General features: G+C 35.4%; 1 protein-coding gene across 1 annotated transcript; it reads right to left on the bottom strand.

Moving 5' to 3' along the window:
- Positions 1-8,895: 8,895 nt before the first annotated feature.
- On the bottom strand, positions 8,896-13,573 carry LOC143555665 (ras-related protein RABD2c-like). The gene is made up of 8 exons (XM_077045182.1): positions 13,541-13,573; positions 11,209-11,281; positions 10,074-10,121; positions 9,939-9,986; positions 9,744-9,815; positions 9,506-9,661; positions 9,327-9,430; positions 8,896-9,238 (listed from the first exon to the last, which is right to left on the bottom strand). The coding sequence occupies exons 1-8, from the start codon at positions 13,552-13,554 to the stop codon at positions 9,145-9,147; spliced, it is 609 nt and encodes a 202-aa protein (XP_076901297.1). The 5' UTR covers positions 13,555-13,573; the 3' UTR covers positions 8,896-9,144.
- Positions 13,574-26,559: the final 12,986 nt, after the last annotated feature.

Here is a 26,559-nt window from a genome sequence, read left to right as displayed (position 1 = left end):
TCGCAAGTAGTATAGACCTAGGAAGTCCGAGTATCGAACACGTGGACACGTAAGACGCTAACGATTACTAACCCTAGACAAGACCTACCTTAGAATAATATTTAATTGGTTTTTGATTTCTTTTAACTTAACTGAACTAACCTAACTGACTGACAAAACTTACCAAAAATAGAAAACTAAACGGAAAACTAACTGTGTTAACTTAGGTTGGAGAAAAACGTCTACCTAGGTCTGAATCAAATTGTAGGCCTAACAAGCTAATGGATTGGATGACTTCAAGACACCGGTCCCTAAAGATGACACGACTAAGGATCGCTCGGGCTCACTGGATTACCTCTCGGTCTCACTCAATAAACCCTAACTACTCAAAATCGGCTAAAACGACCAAACCGGGAAATAATTGCTAACGTGTCCTAATGCTAGATCACCTCTCGGTCTCACCAACACTCGACCCTAATGGCTATGAATACTACACAACCAAGGATAGAGGAACAATTCAACTTAAACTAAAATAGATCAACTAGTCACTCAAAACACCTAAACCTGACAAGAAACGAACTCGCTCTCGCGCAATCCTTATTCTAGCATGTAAAGGCAATGAGATGACCCTAACTTCTTATCACCTCTCGGTCTCAAAGAAGGTGCCTAACTGCTGTACTTAAATCAATTAATCATGCAACAAAACCCTACGGTTGTTCCTACCGCAAACAAACCCTAAACACCAAGTCTAGAATCAAATAATGCACCAATCAATCAATACAAAACTAATCAATCAACACACGGGGTTTATGCAATAAATTAACCAATAATTCCAGCCCTTAAACACAACCTATTTGAAGTCTAAATCAAACTTTACAATAGCAAAATACGTCTAGCAATCAAACAATCCAACAAGCTCATCAAACATTAACGATAATTATCATTCCTAGGTAGAACTAACAAGTTTAGCCAAGAATCATAATTGGACAGCCATGAACCTTTAATAAAACCATTAATAAACTCATCTTAAACATCAATTCAAACATTCAATAATCAATACTAATCAATAACAAGTCAATATCTCAAGTAATTGCAAAACTACTAATCAATTGAACAAGTAAATCAAAGTATATGAACAATGAAAAAGGTGTAAGGATATGGATGATTCCAGGGCTGCTCGAGGCTGTAACAATTGATGATAATCGATCCCGGGGCTTGTCCTTTACTCCTTCTTCCTTCCTAATCCGTCAAAACTCCAAGAACCCTAGCCGAAAAAAGATTTTCTTCCCTTGCTCTTGCTGCTGCCTGCGATCGCAGCTACTGCTGCCCTCCTAGGGCTTTTTATTTTTTTTTATATATTATATTATAATGTAAGATTTGGGCCTCCATGATGCATACGGGCCGGGCCTTGAGTTTTCGTAAACCACTCCAAAAGCTCGGTTTCTTCTTCCTTGTAACCCATAACCTACAATATGAATAAACTTACGTAAAACCTATCTAAAACAAGTTAAAACATATAAAATATAATATAATACGTAGATAAAATGTACGGAGAATACGTGTGTTTTACAACACATCAGAAAGAAACAATTAAGAATGAGATAGATTCTATATTGCAAAATCATACTTGGGAGTTAGTAGATCTTCCGCCGAGTTGTAAACCCCTTGGATATCGTTGGATATTCAAAAGGAAGATGAAAGCCGATGGAAGTATTGATAAATACAATGCAAGGTTAGTGATCAAAGGGTATAGACAAAAAGAAGGTCTAGACTATTTTGATACTTACTCGTCGATCACGCGAATAACCTTAATAAGGTTGGTTCTTGCAATCGCGGCCTTACGAAATTTGGAAATTCACCAAATGGATGTAAAAACCACATTTCTAAATGGCGATTTAGATGAAGAGATTTACATGGAGCAACCCGAGGGTTTCTCCGCCCCAGGGAAAGAAGGAAAAGTATGTAAACTAGTCAAATCATTGTATGGTTTGAAGCAAGCTCCAAAACAATAGCACTTAAAGTTTGATTATGTCATGCTTGAAAATTGTTTCAAAATAAACGAGTGTGACAAATGTGTCTATGTGAAGGACACGCCAGGAGGTTATGTGATTTTATGTCTTTATGTAGATGATATGCTTATCATTGGGAGTAACGATACTATGATTAAATCTACAAAAAGATATGTTGAAAGCGAGGTTTAACATGAAAGACTTGGGTCTCGCGGACGTGATTCTTGGGGTTCAAATTACTAGAACCCAAAATGGTTTTATCTTGAGTTAATCTCACTATGTGGATAAAATTCTTGAGAAATTCAATAAGGATGACACGCGTGTCGCGTCAACTCCAATTGATACGACCCACCATCTATCTAAAAATAGAGGCGAGGGTGTTGCTCAGTTAGAGTATTCAAGAATTATTGGTAGTCTAATGTATCTTATGACATGTACTCGACCCGATCTAGCTTATGCCGTGAGTAGGCTAATTAGATATACTAGTAATCCGAGCGTGGAACATTGGAAAAGTATAACACAGGTTCTAAGGTACTTAAGATACACAAGAGACTATGGACTCCATTATAATCGAGATCCAGCTGTGATCGAAGGATACAGTGATGCAAATTGGATTTCAGATATAAAAGATTCTAAATCAACAAGTGGATATGTATTCACACTTGGTGGTGCAGCTATTGCTTGGAAGTCTTCTAAGCAAATGTTATAACTATATCCATGATGGAATCGGAGTTTATCGCCTTTGATAAATGTGGTGAAGAGGTGGAATGGCTACGTCAATTTATGGAAGATATTCCAATATGGCCAAAGCCTTTGTCGGCTATTTGCATACATTGTGACAGCCAATCAGCGATTGGTAGAGCCCATAGCGTGATGTACAACAACAAATCAAGGCATATTCGATGTAGACATAACACGGTACGACAACTACTCACAACGGGTGTTATCACGATAGACTATGTGAAGTCAAAAGATAACATTGCAGACCCGTTAACAAAAGGCTTAAGCAAAGAGTTAGTTAACAAGTCGTCAAAAGGAATGGGACTAAAGCCCATGGGAAAAGGGGACATGAGGGAAACCTAACCTAGTTGACTAGAGATCCCAAGATCTAGGTTCAATAGGACAACTTAATCATGAAACCAAGGGTGGTCACTGTGTGGGAGTACCCCAAACCAAACTAAAGGGCGTTGCGTGCGCACGCGTCTTAGTCCATTCCAATCAGTGACACATGTTGTAAGGATAAGCATAATAAAGGTTAATGATTTGTGGAAATCAACAAACCTATTGCTTTAATGATTCGAGCGAGAATCACCTATGTGAGAGAGAACTAGGGTTGGTTCGAATGGATTTTGGGGCAAAAATCCTAAAGCTCTCGCAGAACCAGGTTAGTGTTCCAGGACCATAATAGGACACGACAGTGAGGGGTTGGCCAGACCAGGGAGAGTGTTGTGTGAAGTGTATTGTCGTCTACATATATGGGGGTATGTTCAAAGGCATCGTGTCTACACACCGCTAGGAGACTAAGTATGCTTCACAAAGGAAGGTTCAAAGGGTAACACCTACCTATCCTGCAATGCTCAACCGTTGAATTGAATCTAAGAAACTTGCATGTATGGATTGATCTCAATGTGAAAATAAATGAGTTTTGTTTTCACATGTGGGGGATGTTGGAAAATATGTGGAAATGAATAAGTTTTGTTTTCACATGTAGGGGATTGTTGGAAAATTTTTGTGAAAAAAAATATATATATGTTTAAACTTTGAATTATTTTATTCAAGGTTGTTAGTTAATTAGTCAAAGCCATTAAAATGTCCTTTAATTTGATCAAAAAAATTAAAGTTTTGGTTAATGGTTCCTTTAATTTGGTCAAAAAATTAAAGTTTTGGATAATGATGGTTGAATGGTTTTAACTTTCTACTAGTATAAATACCAAGGGAGCTCCTTGGTTGTAGACACACAAAAAACACAAAATTAACACATTCTTTCTTGTGTTTTCTCCAACTTTCTCCTTAAAAAAAATCCAACATTCTTGATCATATTCATCATTTTCTTTAAGGTACTATTCGGGTGCTAGAGCCCTCCCCGGCAGTACATATTACTTAGGCCGTTGTACCCTGGGAAAAAAAACGAGGAAAGACCGGGAATTTGTTTTAAGGGCCCCGTGTAAAACACGATCTTCAGCCACAAAACTACGACACCATTCTTCTTCTACACCTTTCTTGCATTATTTTATTTCAATTGTATTGTAATTTTGATTTTTTTCCGGTGTAATTCGTATTGTAATTTACTTACTTTCCTAGATAGGTTTGATTCCTTGTATTGTAATCATTTTATTAAAGGTGTTTTATTTTTATACGCGAACGGTTTCCTACAAGTGTGTCTAAGCCACTGCTGCCGTTTTTCCGGCAAACTAAACAACCACCACAAACTGAAAATAAACCACCTTCAACTCTCTTTCTCCCTCTATAAAATTGACCACAGCCGCCGATAGATTTGAGATTTCGCTTCGTCATCCGAACCGCAAAACCTTCCTCGACGTGTGTTTGCGGTGTTCGTGTATGTCGAAGAAGCATGTTTCACCGCATTTGAGCCAAATTTTGAGGGTTCTTTTGGCCGGCGATTGAGCCATGAACAGTGAACTGTGGTGGGCATCTGGCAGCTGTTTGGTGTAGGGAGGTTGGAGTTTTCAGGATCCGGTGATCGTTTTATGTGAATGTGGAGGTTGGTGGTGGAAATGGAGGTGGCTAGAGCTGGTGCTGTGGCCAGTCATGGTGGTTCCAGGGTGTGCTGGTGGTTAGTGATTTGCCAATCCTAGGGTTTCAAGTTGTTGAAGATGACTAAGGGGGTGGGTGAGTTTTTAAAACTTGCTTATTTGCTATTTGTTTCTTGAAAAGCAAAAGATGTTTGGAAAAGCTCCTCCAAAAGCTTCAAATTGGAGAAGTGGCTTTTGTTTTTTTAAAAAGCAAATCAGCAAAAAAGCAATTTTAAAAGCTCACCCAGACACTCGTAAAAAATTAAAGGGGTTAAAAGATTAGTAATTACTTGTTTCTATTTAATTTTGTATTTTAGTATTAAGGGTAGTTTAGTAATTACACCTCATTTAAATTAAGAAATGGATGGAGTTAGTGATTTGGACGAAATTGGCAAAAATCGTGAAACTTTATTTTTTGCATCTCAACCATTGTTTCACAATTTTTGTCAATTTCGTCCAAAACACTAACTCCATCTATTTCTTAAGAACGAAAATGACACTTTACTTTTTTCTTTATTTTACTCAAAAACAATTACATTTTAGTATATTTCTTGTTTTATACAGTCAAAATAATTTAAAAAATGATAAATAGTAACTTCTTATAATTTAGAGTTAGGGTAAACAAATGATGGATGAAACAGAGTTAATTTTTAGTAGATTTTTTAAAAAATTAAATATGGGAAAGAAGATGATGAATAGGATGAGAATGCTCTACATTCCAAATCGAGCCAACCACTAACCGGCAAAACCGAACTATGAGCTAAACCACTTAGACCTCAAACCTGACAAAACAGACCATGTGTTTGGTTTGGATGATTCCGTAGGTTTTAATAGTTTATAAAACCCCCTTATCTTCTTGTTAATCGGCCGTCATAGTCGACCACCGTGGTTCTGTTGACTCGAAACCAATCTGTCTTGTCATACTCGTTCTAGACAAATGGTTAGTTAGTTGTTACAATAAAACAAAAATAATTCAAAAGCCACACAAATATTTTGTTTTCTTTCCTTTTGTAAATCACCAATCAGGCATCTTTTTTCACTTTTATTTTACAAATACAATGTGTCTCCCGTGGTAGACTTTGGCGAAGGTGCCTTTGCCGATGAGTCTGCCTTTCTCGTATTTGCCTCCTAATAGCAGTTGTTGCTTTTCGTCCTCCATTGTATTGTATTGTATCAGAGGTCTGTGAATGACACCATGGAGGAAAATTAGGGTTTTTTTTTTGTGTTTTTGGGTAGAGAATGGGCGGCACGAAGTCGGTTGATATTAATTTATTTGATTAGCTGGAAGATATTTTTTTCGTTATGGGATTAGATAAATAAGAATTGCTTATTTATTAATTATTATTTAAATAATCATGAATTGATGTTTTTCCTTTTTTTAAAGGTATCAAATAATTGATTTTTATTGAGTGGGCTCGTAAGGGTTACGGAAGAAAATTTATTTGGTTAGAATGGTTTGGTTCAATACATGCTCTAAGCAAACTGAGTTCGGATCAAGTCAATATCATTTTAAAAGAATATATTGACTTGGTTTTAGACAAAATTGGTTTTTGACAAAAACGTAGTTGAGTTGAAATGAGTCGTTTTTTAAAAAGTACTGAAATAGGTTTACCGACTCTATTTTAATGGTGGTTAGTGGCTACAACGATTGTGGTGTCGGTGAGGAGAACAGGGGTGGGAGTGGTGTCGAAGGCGGAGGCATTGGTGGCAATGGGTGGTTGAGACAGCGACGGGCGTGTTAATGGTGACGGTCGGCCATCTATTACATGAAATTATAATGCGTAAAACATGTTTGTTTAATGGTTGGAAAGAGTAATACCACTCACAACACAAGGTTTGTGGGTGCTTGTCCGTCCTCGGCAACCAACAAACTAGCATACAACAAATTTTGTGTTGTAGCGAAAGCTTGTTGGGAAGGAATAAAGGGGGAAGGAGGAATTTATGACCATGGGAGAGAACAAAGATTTAGCAAGTGTGTTCTCCCCTTTGCTTTTGATACCTCTAAATTCCTAGCCCCAAATGTTTTGGAATTTATGACCATGGTTCAGCGAGTCGTGCATGGTAATTCTTCAGACCTTAAGACTCAAAGCTTCATTTTCAGTAGGATCGGTTCAAAAGTGGGGTTATGACATAGCTTGTTACCTGTTTATCTACCACTTTAATGTAATCGTTTTAGGTTAATGAAAAAGTTATTTATTTAAAAAAAAAAAAAAACTATTGCTTAGAGCATTACCAGCCCATTTCCTACAATATATCCATATATATAATATAATTACATTAAAAATAACTGTTTTTACTCTCTCCTGTTTAATAAAATAATACTTTTTATACCTTTATCATTATATTTTCTCCTTCCTCCTCTCATAACCGCTTTTAAAAAATGTTAAAAAATTATACGGTATGAATAGAAAAACACCAAATTTAATTTTCCCATATAACAGTTTCTCTCTCTTCTATTCATAACCACTCATAACCATACCATATAATAACCATACTATATAATTTACAGATCTCCCTCACACATTTTTAAGAAACGAACTGAAAATGCTCTTTTATAGTATATAGCAAAATGAATCAATAAATTATTTTTATAGTTATCCCAAACAAAACTGATCAACAGTAAAGAGTCTTTTTTTCTTTTTTTTTTTTACCTTTATTTTATTTTATTTTATTTCATTATTATTATTATTTTTTTTTTTTGCGTTTGACTAATTTTAAATACAATGAATTGAGAGTTTTTGGTTCCGTATGAGACATCGTTACCACAAAATTATGTTTTATAGCAAAATAAATCAGTAGGAGAATTTGATCGCGCTTCCATGTATATATACATTCAAAAAAAGAAAAGGAAAAAAGTCACAGCAAAGCTATAAACTAATAATAAGTGAATAATAAAAGAGGATTTAAGATAAGAAAAAAAACAAAAAAGTATAAGATTGATCCGCATGTAATATATTGAACAATATCATGCTCCACATGTTCTGCCTTTCAGAAATACATGCCCTGTCCCTCTCCAATAATTCGTTATAGAATAACGATCATGGTATAAGAATTATAAAATAATAAGATAAAAATAAGATATTAAGATGCTCTACGCTAATGTGTCTTGTCCAGAATTTTACGGTTTCAATAATACATGTGCCATGTCTTATTCACCTTTAATTTTATTCTTTTAAGGATAACCACTGTATGTTTTAATAGTTTGTGTTTTGACATTTTGATGATCAAATCGGTTGTAGACTTGCAATTCGTATGATTTTAATTATTTAAGGAATAGAACATACATAAGATGTAAATTCAAATAATAAAATGTTATCGTTAAACCTACCACCCGACAATTTGCTGGTTTATGCTAGTTTATATTCTGTATAAACTAAACTAGAAGGCTAAATAAATCAGATGGAGAATATGTTGGGCAGCACAGTTTTAAACATTTTATTTATAATTTTTATTAAAACTCGATCACTATTAAGATTTTTTTAAAACTTTAACTCTTGCAAGGCTTGTATTTTTCTTTTCAACAGCGTTTGACACTACTCCATTATCCAAGTAAGCCTCTCTAAGACGAGATATAAATCGTTTATAATTATTTTGACGTTTCAATTCTAACTCACTCAATAACACCATCAAGAAGAAAACTCATAATAGAAAAATGAGTTTTGAGTCGGGATTCAAACCTGAGACCTTAAGAATCTCAAGCATTAACCACATCTAACGAAATCAAGTAAAAGTCTTATCAAGTTGTACACAAAGATTAATTCCTTATTTTAACATTTTTTATACAAACTTAAGCAGATTTGAAACGTATGTCAGTTGAAGACTTGAAGTCGTGAACATCAAGTGCAACTTATCACTGTCTTTTTAACAGTGTTTAAAACTACTCCCCAAACTCTAATAAGCCTTCTTGTGACGGGGTGTTCTCTCTACTGATTTTGATGCTTCAAGCTTCTACTGATTTTGATGCTCCAGGTTTGACTCACCCAAGAAGTAGGAACATCAACAAACCACCATGAAAAACCTTCTGAGTCAGGTTGGAACCTGAGATCTTATCAGTAGATCAGAGCATGTGCATATAAATCGTAAAGACAAACGTCTCACGTTAGTTGGTTTGTTTTGCTAAATCTAGTTTTGGCCAAAAATTTCCGCCAAATCAATAAATAAAAACCTTAAAATCATGATTCTTTAGGTCAGAAAGAAGACAAATTTGTGTATTTTTGACATAACATGGTGCATGGTAGAACCAGAACCAGAACCAGAACCAGAAACAGAAACATTAACTAAAGAATCCTTGAACTTGATACAATCCAAACAGTCTGAAAATGAAGACAAAGAAAGTAAAAAGAATCCAACCCTAACACAGGGATAATACTTGTACACTGCCACCACCAAATACAACCCAACCACTAAGAGCAGCATCCACTGTTCTGCGACACGGGTTGACCACGAATGTTGACCGTTGGAGGCTTTGAAGCATTCAAAGCTGGTTGACTAGCCATCCTACAATTATGCAAACCAAACATTAACTATTTGTAAACCCACTTCACCGTTTACCCGCTTTGACCCTTCATTTAATAAGATCACTTACCTATCTTTGATGGATGCAGTCATGGCCATGAAAGCCTGCTCAACATTGGTTGCATCTTTCGCACTTGTTTCCAAGAAAGGAATTCCAATTTCATCAGCAAATGCCTGTTTAATATTAGAAAATTAATAATTCATTTTATGAAATTAACAAACTGTAATCCACTTTCAGTTCTTCTTTACCTTGGCGGTTTCAGTAGAAACAACCTTGTTTGCAACAAGATCACATTTGTTTCCAACAAGAATCTTGTTGACATTCTCACTTGCGTATCGGTCAATTTCACTTAGCCACTGTTTAACATTATTAAAACTCTCTTGATCCGTCACATCATAAACCACCTGAACAAATACAATGTTTCACTATTCCTGTTAATAAAGGGAACTTTTTAAGTGACAAAAAAACCGCAAGTAAACCACTTACTATGATGCCGTGGGCCCCTCGGTAGTAGCTGCTTGTGATTGTCCTAAAACGTTCTTGACCTGCAGTGTCCCACTAAAAACGAAATCACGTTTGAAAATTTTTTTGTTAATAGTTAATACAATATATATATGCCTACTAAAACATCTAACATGGAGCTACAAGATCATAATGATATAAACCAAAATATAAACTTACTATTTGAAGCTTAATAGTCTTGCCATCTTGCTCCACCGTACGGATTTTCTATAATAACAAGCGTAAAAAAGGTCAAAATCAAACTTCAAGATCCTAATTTTAATTATCAATCCACACTAAGAAATTTTAACTTACAAAATCAACTCCAATGGTGCTTATGTAACTGTCCAAATAAGAATCATCCTGCAACAAGTTGAAAACAGAATACAAGAAAACTTGTCAATATCGTTCACTGTTCACTTCACTCACATGTGCATCAAGAAGTACTCAACATCTACAATCTTGATCTTAAAAGGCAAGGATCCATAACTTTTAGTCAGTGGGGGCAAAAGGCCATGTATGCCAAAAATGGATTGATCAAATAACGATAATTTATTTGAGTAGGCATCTTAAAATTAACTATAACCTAAAACTATAAATCTAATTAATCGAAAAAAATATACCGAGGACCAACTAAAACGATAGGACACCAATTAAGAATTCGATTTGCTTATCTTTTTGGCTTGCTTGACAACTACTCAAGACATGAAGTTAGCAATTCGGTTCAACTACTGACTTCTAAAAATATATTATTGAAGAATGACAGCTACAATATAACAAAATACGATAAATCAACAATTGTTAGTAAACATCAAAAAATAAAACAAGTTAATTAGATTAAGCAACAATAAGCAAATAAAACATTTCTTTCAATCTTAAGACATAATGATTAGTTTGTATTTATGCCTAAAGATCAAAAGAAGTGTTCAATTTGCCTATTTTGCGTAACTTCATTAATTTTTACAACTCTCTGATGATCGGTGAACATTGTTAATCTATCAAACTTTGTTATATTATAGTTCTCATTCAATAACAAATTTCCAATAGTGAGTAGTTTGAACTTTGAAGCCAGTCGCTAACCCCAGGCCTCAAGTAGTTGCCATGCAAGCCAAAAAGGCAAATTCTTATTTGTTTCATGTTGTTTTAGTTGGTTTGCTCGGTATATCTTTTAAATTCATTAGTTCTATCGCTTTAAGTTGCTGTTAGCTATAGCATATTTACCAAAATATGCCATCATTATTTGGTCGGTCCTTTTATGACACATCAGGCCGATTTTGATCGGTCCACGTTTTCCCTCATTGACAAAGTAATATTGGATCCGCCACTGTAAACTAGCATGAATATTTAATTGAAAGCATAGCAAAAACACATACGAATAGAAAAGTATCTTAAGAAGCTAATATCTAATCTTGGAAAAAGCAAACTTGGTACAAGATTCAAGCGCACTTACAGCAAACCTCAAAAGCAAACATGACTTTCCTACACCCGAATCTCCAATGAGCAAAAGCTTGAAAAGGTAGTCACTGCCAAAGATGATGATAATGGCAGTCAATAAACACATTTTATGAGGCCACGTGTGGTTATTCAACGAAGAAAACAACAAATCCAAAGGCACTATTTCATGTAGACATTGTACATATGGATTTATAAGGATACAATACAATCAAACAAAATAAATAAATATATATGTGTTTGTGCGTGTGTGTAGGGGCGAGTTAAAATACAAATTGAATTATTGTACAAAGCATGCGAACTGAAAGAAATATGAAAAAAGTGGCGGTGGCAATTTTGTAATTTATATCAAATCTAAAGAACACAAAAGTGACTCGTTCATCTGAGTGTTGCGTCAAGTTGCGATCAATAAATGCTAGCTTACTAATGAAATCGAAGCTTTGCGAATCATTGATTGCCTAATTGAACCTGCGAATACTAATCAATCTATTGAAGCTACCAAAGTAATTACGTAGAATAAGAAGATGGGATAATTACTCTATAGTGATTATGTTACTACTACAGAGTAATTGTTTAGTCATAACTAGAGTAATTATGAAATCACATATTTTGAATATGATGAAGTTTTGAGTATGTATTTACATAATTACTATACTTATAAAAGCAATTACTCTAGTTATATATTTAGTCACAATATTTAGTACATAATTACTCTATACATATAAAAGCAATTACTATAGTTATATATTTAGTCACAATATTTAGTACATAATTACTCTACTTGTAAAAATAGTTACTCTAGTTATATGTTTAGTCATAACATCTAGTTATATAATTACTCTAGGTTACATATTTAGTCATAATATCCAGTTACATAATTACTCTGGTTACGAATATAATTACTCTAATTGTAGTTAATAACTAGTTATATAATTACTCTACTTATTGTAACTTTTTATCTCTTCAAGCAAATCAATGATATGCTACGATTGAAGAAATCAGAATCAAACAAAAACAAATGGGTTATTTCAGTTGAAATCGAGCTTTGTTATTTCAATTGATTGATTTAGTTGATTTCATATGAACCCCTTAAAAAATTGATGATCTGTTTTTTAATATCAAGTTCTATTATAACTGAATCATGCAATTCAATTGATTTCATCAAACAACAGGTTCCAGTGGATGATACAAAGAAGAGGAAGCGATGGAGCGATTAGAGAAGTAAAGGTCGATTAGTATAGATTTTGCAGAAGAGGCGTGGAAACGATGGGTTGCAGATGAATGATAAAATAATCCTTTAATTACAAAATTGTCACTGTCAAATCCTTCAATTCGTACGATTAGTACATTTATTTTATTTGTATTTGATCCAAACCCTCTCTCTCTCTCTCTCTCTCTATATATATATATATATATAACAATAATAATCACAAGTTTACAACAAGAACATAACAAAACGTTTAGTTTAGAACGGTTTAAACTTATTTTTTGTTAATGCTTTCAAAGGAGGCGTAGATTCATAAAACCTTGCAAAGTTGTATTTCAAAAGATGTTACTTCACATAAGGCATCAACAAATGCTACCAAATAACAAACACTAGAAAACCATAACTACTCACATGGAAATCTTATTTGCTTTCTAAACGATAAAAAGACAGAAAAAAAAATCCGAAAGAACAATTGTGTGATGCACTTAACACCAAAGGTATTTAATTTCTAGACGTGAGCTACCAAATCTTAGAACCATTTAAAACAGAATCATAAGCACGTGAACCTAAACGTCACTTAATAACTTCGCTTCCAATACAGCATCATAAAGATAAGATTATGACTTAACAAATATTTGCCGTATCCTAATTGTATAAGTTAAACCATTAACTCAAGCCGAAAGCATTATCCTTTTTCACTTAATTATCAGACAACTTTGACTAAAGTCACGGCGCTTAACATCAGGCCTTAACACTGCAAAATTCAACCCCATTCACACGTGCGTCCAGCATCCAACAATCAATTCATAATATGATTTTGCAACGAACAATAAATTCTCATTTTGAGCAGCAACAACTGCTGCCTGCTAAAACAATATTCTTATTTTTAGTAGCATCTGGTAAGACCTAATTCAATTTCACATTTTTCACATAATAATAATTATGCTAAAGCATACAACTAAATCAAGACTGTGTATTTGTTATTCAATCATGTGCGATCTACCCTCTCTTTAACCCGGTCCAATAATAATCAAACCCGAATTGAAAAAAAAATCCGAAACCCTAACTAGCAAATATGTACGAGATCCAACCAAGAATATAGATTTAAAGAATAAGAACTTACTACTCAGGAGTCATGGCGGTTGATTATGAGGTTGTGTGCCGGAAGTTGTGGATCGGCGGAGTGAGAGAGAGAATTGGGGGACACGTAAACGAAACCAAGAAGCTAAATTATTATTTTTTTTTTCTTTTGGAGTTCGAGATCCGGGTATTTATATATCAGCATTACAAAATTATTATTATTATTTTTTTCTAAGGACCAACAAAAACTTGTATTAACCGAAACATATTTCACTCACTCTTCCATTTCCCACATACCGGATATACTACCGATGGGAGATGCACGTTCCGTTTTGCTAGTTGCGTCAAGATTGGTATTCTTTCCGTTTTTGATTTCTAGATTAAAATTTACATCTTTTTCGGAACCAATTATTCCATGTAATGCGTAATTAGAACTGAGTCTTTCTTTGTTGGCCGAATTCGTGTTCACACTTTTAAGATGTAAATGTCGTTTTGTTCCTCGTCTAACAGGTAACACCAGCAGTCCTAACCGAAGGCAAACCAGAATCACTGTATCCGGGAGTTATAGCATCCTTACTATTCTCTATATCAGCTCACTCACAAGTTCATTGAATTTATCTTGTGCCCAAGGTTTGATTACATCACCGTGCAAATTGCATCAAGGGAACAAAGTTTCATTAGGGATTGACTCGTTTGGTAGCAAGGTTCAAATCGGATCCCGGTTCATCCCAAAAGGTACGCTTAAGGCAACAATGATTACTTATTGTCTAATTGGCCTAGGATGCTCCACAATAGTATATCAGGCTCTTTAGAATGGTAAAGTACGAAACCTGATGGTAAGCAGGCAGTAGGCTATGTAAACAGGTTCATGCAGAGTCCAAGAGGAGTCATCTGAAGGTTGTAAAGCATTTGATCAGATTGTTAGAGGCACGCCTAACTATGGAATAAAGTATAAGAGATTTGCATGTGGAAATCTTGCGGGATGTGGTGATAGTTAAGCATTTAATCAGATTATAAGATACTGTTAATAAAGTATAATAGATTTTGTTTTATTTAATGGTGTGTGATTATTTAATTAAGTTAAGTAATAAAAAAAGTTATGAGTGAGCTTGGAACCTTGGAGTATATAAACTCCATAAACCTCTCCAAAGACCCAACACCGTCATTTCCATCATCCAAGTCTCCATACACACTAAAATACACACACAAGCACTCTCCTTAAAATCCATAGTTAGATCCGACCGAAAAGAGAGAGCATATTTTGTGCCCAAGCATCATCAAGTAGGTATGTTTTAATTAAATCGGGCTATATCATACAAGAAAAACGTAAAATTTTGTAATGTGCGAGTTGGTGAGTGAGATTCGGAACGAACAAGTACGTTTTGACCGTGTAATAAACAAAAGGATGAAGTTGTTATGACCCAGAAATTATTAAAATGGTAAAACGAGACATAAAGAAGGGTCACGAAGGAAAATGGTTGAAAGAATGGCAAAATGAAGAAAACGACGATCTGAATCGCATATAGAGCATAATCGCATCGCACATAAATGCGATGCGATTCGTTTGAAGATTGCGATGCGATTCGTTGAGCCATGCGATGCGATTGGTTGCATCCATGCGATGCGATTCGTTGAGCCATGCCATGTGATTGGTTGCATCCATGCGATGCCATTCATTGATCCATGTGATGCGATTGGTTGCATCCATGTGATACGATTTGTTGAGCCATGCGATGTGACTGATTTCATATGCAATCTGAATGGTTTGTATACTCAAATCGACTCGTTTTTCTGATTTTTTAATAATGACTTATTAAAGAAACTCAACTCGACCCCCAGTCAAGGCCTCTGCCCCTTGGACCCTGATAGGGGCTGCCGCCCCTATAACCCTTCTGCCAAGGGGCGCTGCCCCTAGATCCCCGTTCGTTAGGAGTTTCACTACCCTAGAATTATGATATGATTAGGAATATTAAGTGATGCTTGTAATTTGTACACAGTTAGCCATGCTCGGCTGAAAAAAGGTGTGACCATAATATAACAAACCATAATAAAGAATAAACTAATCAAAGAAAGAAATGAAGAAATGAGAAAGAAAAGAGAAGAAGTAAAATGATGAATGGAAAATGTAAAAGACAATTCCATCCCACATTGGTGGAGGGAAGAAAATGGAAGGCTTCCACCATGGTATAAATAGGATTTCTAACTCTTGTCCCACATCGCTAGATTACAAAACTTGTAAGCTCTTTATAAGGAAGAGAGTTCACATGATAATATTCTTATGTGCCAAATCACACTCAGTAGTCCTAGCGGAGGGTGCAAAGCACTCGACGCGCACGGGCTCGGGAGAAGTGCGATGGGCGCAATGTGGCGCTTTGATGGCGCACTTTGCACTTTGCACGCTCGCATCACGAAGAAGTATGCTTAAGCTTCTTCGCGATACGCGAAGATATGACGTAAAAGCTACACAACATTGACACATAGCCTGACACGTGTCACACCACGTGGCATAGCTAGGGCTGACTCGGCAACCTTACTGCAACTTCGCGATACACGAAGATTTCCTTCGCGATACGTGAAGATGCTCAAATTCAAGCATAAATAGGGCAGCAATCTGGATTTCACAAACTCGTCCCAAAAATCATACTTTCTCTCGTATTTCTTATATATAAGGCTAGTATTATACCAAGTAATTGTAATGGTACCTCTCCGATTGAAAGGAACTTTTATAACGCGAATCCAAAAGCTCTACCTAAACAAAGGTATGACATTGTGCTATCGTGTAAAGTTTCATGTCTCGTGATTATCGATATGATTATGAGTTTATACTCATAGAAATATACTACATTGTGTTTAATCTAGGTGTTTAACACCAGAAGGCTTGTTAAATATAAACTTGCAAGGTGAGACATTCGAAATTTTTGCATAACTCACATTTGCGTGACAATTGATTTTCCAACACTGTCATGATGCTTTTCCAAAACCATCAAACTCATGACGGATAGATTAAATATTTTCAAAGGATTTAAACTACATTACAGTGATTAAGTCTCTGTAGACTTACGGGATGGTTACTACTGGTATTGGGGTTTTGTATACAAGGCTTGCCTACTGGGCTATTACACGTTACTTATTGGAAAAGTGTTAGCCAATAAGTAATATGACCACAGTCACAGATACGGTCGAGTGACAAGTACCTTTCGGTAATTTGTAAGCAAGCAGATGTAAAAACATCTTAATGCTGTAACTGTAAAATGTGTCATTTATAAATAAATGTACTCACCAGTATTTCCTGCTGATCAAATATTTTTAAACATGTTTCAGGTGACTTGTTAGAGACAAAAGAATGATGCCTGCGAGCTTCCAGCTTAAATAAGTGGCTTGTCATCAGAATAAAGAAACATGTTTTGTAAATTAGGGTTTATCCCTATAAAACTTTTGTTTGTATAAAAATGGGTTCTTATCTCAGTTTATGAAATAAGAATTATGGTGTTTTTATAACTCTGATTAATTTTCCTAACTACGGTTCTGATGAAATATTCCGCTGCAAATTATTTTAATAAACATCTATACCACCACTCAATGTTCACGGCTCCCCTCCCGTGGTATAGGGGTCGGGGCTGTGACAGCTGAAGTGGTATCAGAGCCACTGGTTTAAGCAATATAGGTATTTTAACAATACCTAATTAAGTGTTAGGAAATAAATGTGTTAACCTATGTGTTAACTTATATGTTAACTTTATGGATGAAATTTTAACTACACATAAATACAAATAATATGATTTTCTTTTGGAGGTCGTTGTTTTATTGTTTTTGATTAAACAGCATGAGTGAGCTTATAGAGGCTTTTGAGAACATATCGGTCAGTACGGAAGAGATGGAGACAGTAAACCCAACAACCGAAGAAAAACCAAATGAACCAATGATATTCACTGCCCAGTCCTCGACTTCAACCCCAAAATCAACCAAAAAGAAGAAAATGATATATGGACTGGAGAAAAGGAATGAGAAAACAAAAAAGAAAGGTTATGACTCCAGTACCAAAACCACAACCACAAATTCAACCATCAACTGAACCACAACCCCCTCCAACACAACCTATCGCTGAACTTCCCATGGAAGAAAGGCTAGGCCGATGCCTAGATCAGTGTGAGTTCTTCCAACCAATAGTTAACAACATGGGAGCAGGAACCTCGACCAACCTAAACCAAAACCAAGAAAACCCGCTTCCCCCTGATGACCTCATAAACCAATCTCAATTTGAAGAATGGTGGATAAACGATTGGCAATTCCACACAATGACCACAAACCCGTACGCACCATTCCAGCCGGAAACTGCCAACTACCCCACGATGACACCGGAGCTGACCACACAACTCCGTCAATACGGGGAAGAACTTAATGAAACAGCCAACCGACTGAGAAACATCGGAGATAGCATGATCTGACGATTTTACGATAGAGAACCCTATATATAATATAACTAATATAATATATATATATATATATATATATATATATGTTTATTACCGTAATTTCCTCTTTGTATAAAAAAAATGGTGCGTAAGTAAAAATTATAGTGATGCATATATATAGATTAGATATAGAATATAGTGACGCATATGTACATATATATATATATAAAGAGTAAATGTCGCAAAGCTCGACGATTTTGACATATTCTGTGCCTATGTGTTAACATGTTTTGTGCTTATGTATGAATAATGCATTGCTTATTTTATTATTTAATTATGATATTAATATTCCTCCTTGTTTGAAATTCAGATATCAATCAAGTTTCTGTTAACAACCGTGAAAATAATCAAGAAAATGCTCTGAATATGAATGCTATTGACGATATGATAGCCCAAATAATTGCTGAAGCAATCCCACAAATTGCTGCAGCTATTAGACAACCAGTAACTGTCATTAGAGATAAAACCGAGAGCAATAAACGAAAATCTGACACTGAAGCTAGTAATAGTGTGAATGGAGGAAATAAAAATAAACAACCTCAAAAGTTAAAAACTAATGGTTGTACTTACAAAGATTTCTTGGCCTGTAAGCCAACCGAAATTTCTGGAAATGAAGGAGCTATTTCAGCACTACGCTGGTTAGAAAATACAGAAGCTGTTATAGGAATTAGTAAATGTGCTGAAGAAGATAAGATATTATATGCTTCTAATCTCTTTATTAATGAAGCATTAGAATGGTGGAATACAATCCTCCAGGCAAAAGGAAGGAACATAGTTTACATTATGACCTGGGGTGAATTAAAAAAAATAGTAGAAAGAAAATTTTGTCCTCCACATGAAAGAGAAAAGATTGCTACTATGTTCTTGAACCACAAGATGGAAGGTGTGAAATGTCGTGAGTATACGACAAAATTCTTTGAATATGCAAGAATGGTACCGGCTCTGGCTTCGCCAGAAACAGTACTAATTTCTCGTTATATTTGGGGATTAGTAAGTGAAATCCGTGATCTGGTAAGGCTAAACCTCAGACTATCGAGGAAGCAGTTGAACTAGCCAATACCATGACAGACGGATTAATCCGAACACAGGAAGAAAACAAAAAGAAGAAATTAGCCCAGAAGATTTCTCAAGAATTCCGAAAGAAAGGGGCATGGTAAGCCTATGCTCAGCCTTTCTGTAAGGTCTGCAGAAAGAGGCATTCAGAAAGATGTGCTTTTAAAAAGACCAAATTCTGCAACTACTGCAAGATGGCTGGTCATACAGATGAAGAGTGTAGAAGAAAAGAAACCCGTGTTTGCTATAATTGCGGAGAACCTGGCCACATCCGTCCAGAATGTCCCAAGTTGATAAAGGTGCCTGACAGTATAGCTAGGAATACAAATGGACCTAAGAGGGACGCACGAGCTTTTCAGCTTACTGCACAAGAGGCAGCAATGATTCCGGACGTCATTGCGGGTACGTTTCTTATTAATGACGTTTACGCTAAAATACTATTTGATTCCGGAGCAAATCAAAGTTTCATAAACAAGAATTTTTGCCAAGTCCTAAACCAACCATTAACAAAACTTAAACAAGTTTGCATAGTAGAAACAGCCAATGGAAATTCCACTTATATTCATGAAGTACTTCAAGGAGAAAATATAGACTTATTAGGTCACAAGTTTAAAGCAAATTTGATAATGAAAGCGGCAAATTACTTAAGAAAGCAGGGTATAGTATATATGATTTCTGTAATCTTTAGCACCAAAGGAAGGGAGCTAAAAGAAATTCCGGTAGTATCAGAATATTCTGATGTCTTTCCAGAAGATTTACCGGGACAACCGCCTGATCGTGAAGTAGAATTCATAATTCATGTAATCCCAGGAACATCACCAACTGCTAAAGCGCCGTATCGCTTAGTGCCAACAGAAATGTTAGAATTGAAAAAGGAATTAGACGATTTGCTAGAAAAAGGTTTTATACAACCAAGCTCATCACTATGGGGAGCACCAGTGCTGTTTGTTAAAAAGAAAGATGGATCGATGCGTATGTGTATCGATTATAGAGAATTAAACAAGGTCACAATTAAGAATCGGTATCCCTTAGCGAGAATCGATGATCTATTTGATCAACTTCAAGGAGCTCGATATTTTTCAAAGATCGATTTACACGCAGGATACCATTAGTTAAAGGTACAAAAAGAAGACATTCTTAAAACTGCTTTTAGAACCAGATATGGTCACTACGAGTTTACAGTTATGCCATTTGGTTTAACCAATGCACCAGCTGCATTCATGGATATGATGAATCGGATATGTAAACCGTATTTGGATAAATTTGTGATCGTCTTTATAGAAGATATACTTATTTATTCCAAAACTAGTGATGATCATGTCAAACATCTTCATACACTTTTAACACTATTGAGAAAAGAGAAACTTTATGCTAAACTCCTAAAGTGTGAGTTTTGGTTACAAGAAGTGTAATTTCTAGGTCACTTGATAAATCAGGAAGGTATTCATGTTGACCCTGCCAAAATAGAAGCGATCATTAAATGGGAAATTCCTAAAACTCCTACAGAAATTCGAAGTTTCTTAGGATTAGCAGGATATTATAAACGCTTCATTCAAAACTTTTCCCGAATAGCAGTTCCGTTAACAAAGTTAACATGTAAAAATGTTAAGTTCGAATGGGGATATAAGCAAGAAAAAGCTTTTGTAACTTTGAAACAAAAATTAACAAATGCCCCAATACTTGCATTACCAGAAGGAACTGAAGATTTCACAGTTTGTTGTGATGCTTCCAAGTCAGGATTGGGATGTGTATTAATGCAACGTGAAAAAGTTATTGCTTATGCATCCAGACAATTGAAGAAGTATGAAGAAAATTACACAACACATGATTTAGAATTGGGAGCAATAATTTTTGCCCTAAAAATCTGGAGACATTATTTGTATGGCAGTAAGTTTACTGTATTCACAGATCACAAAAGTTTAATGTATATATTTAGACAAAAGGAGCTTAACATGAGGCAAAGACGCTGGATGGAAATTCTTAGCGACTATGATTGTGAAATCCAATATCGTGAAGTAAAGGCGAATGTAGTAGCCGATGCATTAAGCAGAAAAGAGCACGAGAAACCTAAAAGAGTACGAGCTCTAAGAATAGAACTTCAAATCAATTTAATTGATGAAGTGAAAAATGCTTAAAAACAAGCAATGGAAGGAAATAACATTGCTGATGAAAAAAGAAATGGTACAATTGACCAACTGACAAAAGGAAATGATGAGATCCTCCGAATGGGGAATAGAATTTAGATACCAATCATTGGAAATTTACGAGAAAGGACTCTCGAAGAAGCTCATAAAACCAAGTATACGATGCACCCCGGAAAAGATAAAATGTATCAAGATTTAAAGAAAACCTATTGGTGGATAGGAATGAAAAATGACATAGCTAATTATGTTTCAAAATGTATAACTTGTTTACAAGTTAAAGCTGAACATCAAAAACCATCAGGATTACTTCAACAATTAGAAATGCCAAAATGGAAATGAGAATTAATAACAATGGATTTTGTTACTAAATTACCAACAACGAGAAGAGGTAATGACACAATCTGGGTGATTGTGGATAGATTAACAAAGTCAGCTCATTTAATATCATTGAAGGAAACTTTTAAAATGGAACAATTAGCTAAACTGTATGTAAACAAAGTTGTCTCATTACATGGAGTTCCATTATCCATCGTATCTGATCAGGATAGCCGTTTTACTTCTTATTTTTGGAAGAGTTTCCAAATAGCATGGGAACAAGGTTAAACTTGAGCACAGCATACCATCCACAGACTGACGGTCAAAGTGAAAGGACCATACAAACGTTGGAAGACATGCTAAGAGCTTGTGTGATAGATTTTGGTGGAAATTGGGATGACCATTTACCATTGATAGAATTCTCTTACAACAATAGTTATCATACAAGTATTAATGCTGCCCCATTTGAAGCACTTTATGGACGAAAGTGCAGAACACCAGTGTGTTGGGCAGAAATAGGAGGAAAACAATTATCAGGTCCTGAAATCATACAAGAAACTACTGACAAGATAATTCAAGTCAAGGAAAGATTAATGACCGCACGAGATCGTCAGAAGAGTTATGCAGATCATCGACGCAAACCATTAGAATTTCAAGTTGGAGATAAAGTGCTACTAAAGGTATCTCCATGGAAAGGAGTAGTCCGATTTGGTAAGAAAGGAAAGTTAAGTCCAAGGTTTGTTGGACCATTTCAAATTATTAAAAGAATTGGACCAGTAGCCTATCAGCTGGAGTTACCAGAAGAAATGGCCGGTAAACATGAGTATTTCATGTAAGCAACCTAAGGAAATGTCTAGTTGAAGAATCATTAAAAGTACCCCTTCAAGATATAAAGGTAAACGAAAAATTGAAATTCGTTGAGAAACCATTACAAATTGAAGATAGGAAGATCAAGAGTCTCAAGCATAAAAAATAGTTCTTGTCAAAGTAAAATGGGATTCAAAACGTGGACCAGAATATACTTGGGAATTAGAATCAGAAATGAAGCGGAAGTACCCACACCTATTTCAATAGATCTCGAGGACGAGATTTAAAATAAGAAGGGGAGACTATAACAAACCATAATAAAGAATAAACTAATCAAAGAAAGAAATGAAGAAATGAGAAAGAAAAGAGAAGAAGTAAAAGGAAGAATGGAAAATGTAAAGGAAAATTCCATCCCACATTAGTGGATGGAAGAAAATGGAAGGCTTCCACCATGGTATAAATAGGATTTCTAACTCTTGTCCCACATCGCTAAATTACAAAACTTGTAAGCTCTTTATAAGGAAAAGAGTTCACATGATAATATTCTTATGTGCCAAATCACACCCAGTAGTCTTAACGGAGGGTGCGAAGCACCCGACGCGCACGGGCTCGGGAGAAGTGCGATTGGGGCAATGTGGCGCTTTGATGGCGCACTTTGCACTTCGCACGCTCGCATCGCCGCGAGACTAAGGGCCGCCTTAGTGTTTTTGCAACTTCAATCTGGATTTCACAAACTCGTCCCAAAAATCATACTTTCTCTCGTATTTCTTATATATAAGGCTAGTATTATACCAAGTAATTGTAACGGTACCTCTCCGATTGAAAGGAACTTTTATAACACGAATCCAAAAGCTCTACCTAAACAAAGGTATGACATTGTGCTATCGTGTAAAGTTTCATGTCTCGTGATTATCGATATGATTATGGGTTTATACTCATAGAAATATACTACATTGTGTTTAATCTAGGTGTTTAACACCAGAAGGCTTGTTAAATATAAACTTGCAAGGTGAGACATTCGAAATTTTTGCATAACTCACATTTGCGTGAGACAATTGATTTTCCAACACTGTCATGATGCTTTTCCAAAACCATCAAACTCATGACGGATAGATTAAATATTTTCAAAGGATTTAAACTACATTACAGTGATTAAGTCTCTGTAGACTTAAGGGATGGTTACTACTGGTATTGTGGGGTTTTGTATACAAGGCTTGCCTACTGGGCTATTACACGTTACTTATTGGAAAAGTGTTAGCCAATAAGTAATATGACCCAGTCACAGATACGGTCGAGTGACAAGTACCTTTCGGTAATTTGTAAGCAGGCAGATGTAAAAACATCTTAATGCTGTAACTGTAAAATGTGTCATTTGTAAATAAATGTACTCACCAGTATTTCCTGCTGATCGAATATTTTTAAACATGTTTCAGGTGACTTGTTAGAGACAAAGGAATGATGCCTGCGAGCTTCCAGCTTAAGTAAGTGGCTTGTCATCAGAATAAAGAAACGTGTTTTGTAAATTAGGGTTTATCCCTATGAAACTTTTGTTTGTATAAAAATGGGTTTTTATCCCAGTTTATGAAATAAGAATTATGGTTTTTTTATAACTCTGATTAATTTTCCTAACTACGGTTCTGATGAAATATTCCGCTGTAAATTATTTTAATAAACATCTATACCACCACTCAACGTTCACGGCTCCCCTCCCTTGGTATAGGGGTCGGGGCTATGACACATAAACTTCGAGAGGAACAGGATTCGGGTGAGTTTCTAGCCCCCTTTCTCTGTTATGTTTTTTTGGAGTTGTGTGCATGCTCTATGTGATAGGTTAATACACTTGTTATATTTGGTAAGTGTATGATATGTGAATGTGTATGTATGGACGTATATTGCTAGAATGTATGTATGGATGTATGGTTGTATGGTTTTCCGTAAATAAGGGACCAGACGCTAACAATATCTGAGATAGAAGAGACCAGACCCTAATAATATATGAGATAGAAGGGACCAGACTCTAATAATATCTTAGATGGTAGAGATAGTTACGTACGTAGTATGAAAGCATGTATGTATGAAGGAAAGGTAGGCCGATCAAGTATGTAATATGTATCTTCAGATGCATATATGTAAGTATGTGAATGTAATACATGTTGCCTGGTTAATTAAAACTCACTCAGCGTAGCTGACTTTTAGTATACACACAGGCAAATAGACTGAGGCAGCTGGCTTGAGAAGCACATATGATAGAAGAATAAAGAAGCTGGCATCTGAAGACTTAAAGTTAAAATGCTTTGTGATGTTTAAACTTATAAGACTTGTTTAAATGTTTTGTTTTTATTTGAGATTTTGTAATGATGTTTGAAGTTTTAATTATTACACGCTAGTTTTAATTCACTATAATATATAGCACTGTGTTTGAGTAAATCCAACACCCAATGTAGGGCACCGGGATCAGGCCTTACAACTGATGGTGGCATTTGGCAATGGTAATAGTACCGTAGGGAATGTGTTTTATTACAATGATTTTTGAGTTCCTGGCATTCTCATAAGCAATAAACTATTGCAAGGTCTTCTTGTTAGGCATGGTGTTTATGGCTGCAGCCTATCAGACTTTGTGTTTACAAGGGTTGATTGAAGAAATTACAAGAAAAAGACAAGGAGTTGTGACATTGTTTGTTGATAATTAATCAACTAACGCTTTAATGAAAAACCTCTTTTTTATGGAAGAAGCAAGTACGTTAACACAAGGTATCATTTATAAGGGAATGTATAGAAAAAGGGCATTTCCAAGTCATAACTTATAAATGGTAGTTTTCAAAGGTTAGATGTTTCGATAAAAGCATTACATATAGAGTGAAATTGTTGAAATAAGATTCTTGATGAGAGTAGAAGATTTACAGAATGAGATTTGGAATAAAGGGGGAGATTGTTAGAAGTATATGGATTGTTTTGTATTAATTCCAAAACTTATGGGCATTTCTATAATAGTTCATTATGTTTGTTAATGACCGGTAGGGCTTTGATTATAAAAGCCTAAAGAGATCGTTATTTATTATGTAATTATGATTACAATTTGACAATCAATAAATGTTTCGTTCCCTAATTCTCTCAATTCAATTATGTTCTTGATTGTGTTCTTGGTACCTGATTGATGTTGATCGTACACATATATGCTGTAAATTAGCATTTTCATAGCAACAAGAATTGATAAAAGTTGTTTCTTATTTATCCACAGTTTCACCCGATGTTGCCGATGAAAAAAGCGGATTTGGACAAATAGAATGTGCCTCTACAAGAAGGTTTACATTCATCATCGCCACCACCGCAGTTGTAACATTCCGAAAATTTTCATTTCCAATTTTGAAAATTTATGAAGTTGAGGGACCAGCTAGTCATCTAGTTAAAATAAAAACATAAAAGACTCGCGAAGCGACATATGGATTATGTCTAATCGGCATGGAATGACACATGTTAACACCTAATGACATGTATCCTCATGAAAAGACACGTGGCTGATAATTAATCAACATGAAATGTCACATGTCAGCACATAATAAACGAGACATCACAAAAAACGATACATGTCAAATTCTAGTCACACATCGTGCTTACTCATTAAGTTTCCTAACACTATAAATAGAAAACTACAGAGTTCATTTTCTTCATCCAAGCTTGAATATACATGTTAAGTTACCAACAATAAGAAGTAAAGGAACATAATCAAGTGTCAATGCTATCGACGAATGATTATCAAAGAACTAAAAAGGTGAATACGCTCTGTAACACCCCAGAAAATCCCATATTTATTTTGGGTTAAAAATGTCAACTTTGAAAGATGAGGGAATCAAAATATTTTCAAGACAGGTAATGGGATAAATGAGATAAGAAAAATAAAGCATATAATTTTAAGGAAGTAATAAAATTCATCCCATATTGGTAATTATAAAACTTGAAAGCTCTTTATAAAGAAAAAAATTTTCACAGTAATATTTTTATGTGGCTAATCACTCACAGCAGTCATAGCGGAGGGTGCGAAGCACCTGACGCGCACGCGCACGGTCTCGGGCTTAGGCGATGGGCGTAATGTGGCGTTTTGATGGCGCACTTTGCACTTCGCATCGCCGCAAGCCGCCTTTAGTATTTTTGGAAGTAAAGGTACCAAAAAGGAAAATTCTTAATTTTCTTTCCTTCGTGCTACACGAACGGACATGGAATTAGCCCTTCACGCTACGTGAAGCAACCTGGATAAAATTAGGGTTTAACTGGTT

Source organism: Bidens hawaiensis, unplaced genomic scaffold, assembly GCF_021521415.1.
Source record: "Bidens hawaiensis isolate Kalapana, Puna unplaced genomic scaffold, B.hawaiensis_p1.1 tig00018244_1, whole genome shotgun sequence".
Taxonomy (NCBI): Eukaryota; Viridiplantae; Streptophyta; class Magnoliopsida; order Asterales; family Asteraceae; genus Bidens; species Bidens hawaiensis.
The sequence above is the reverse complement of the archived record's forward strand: the minus strand, read 5'-3'. Positions and strand labels throughout refer to the sequence as shown.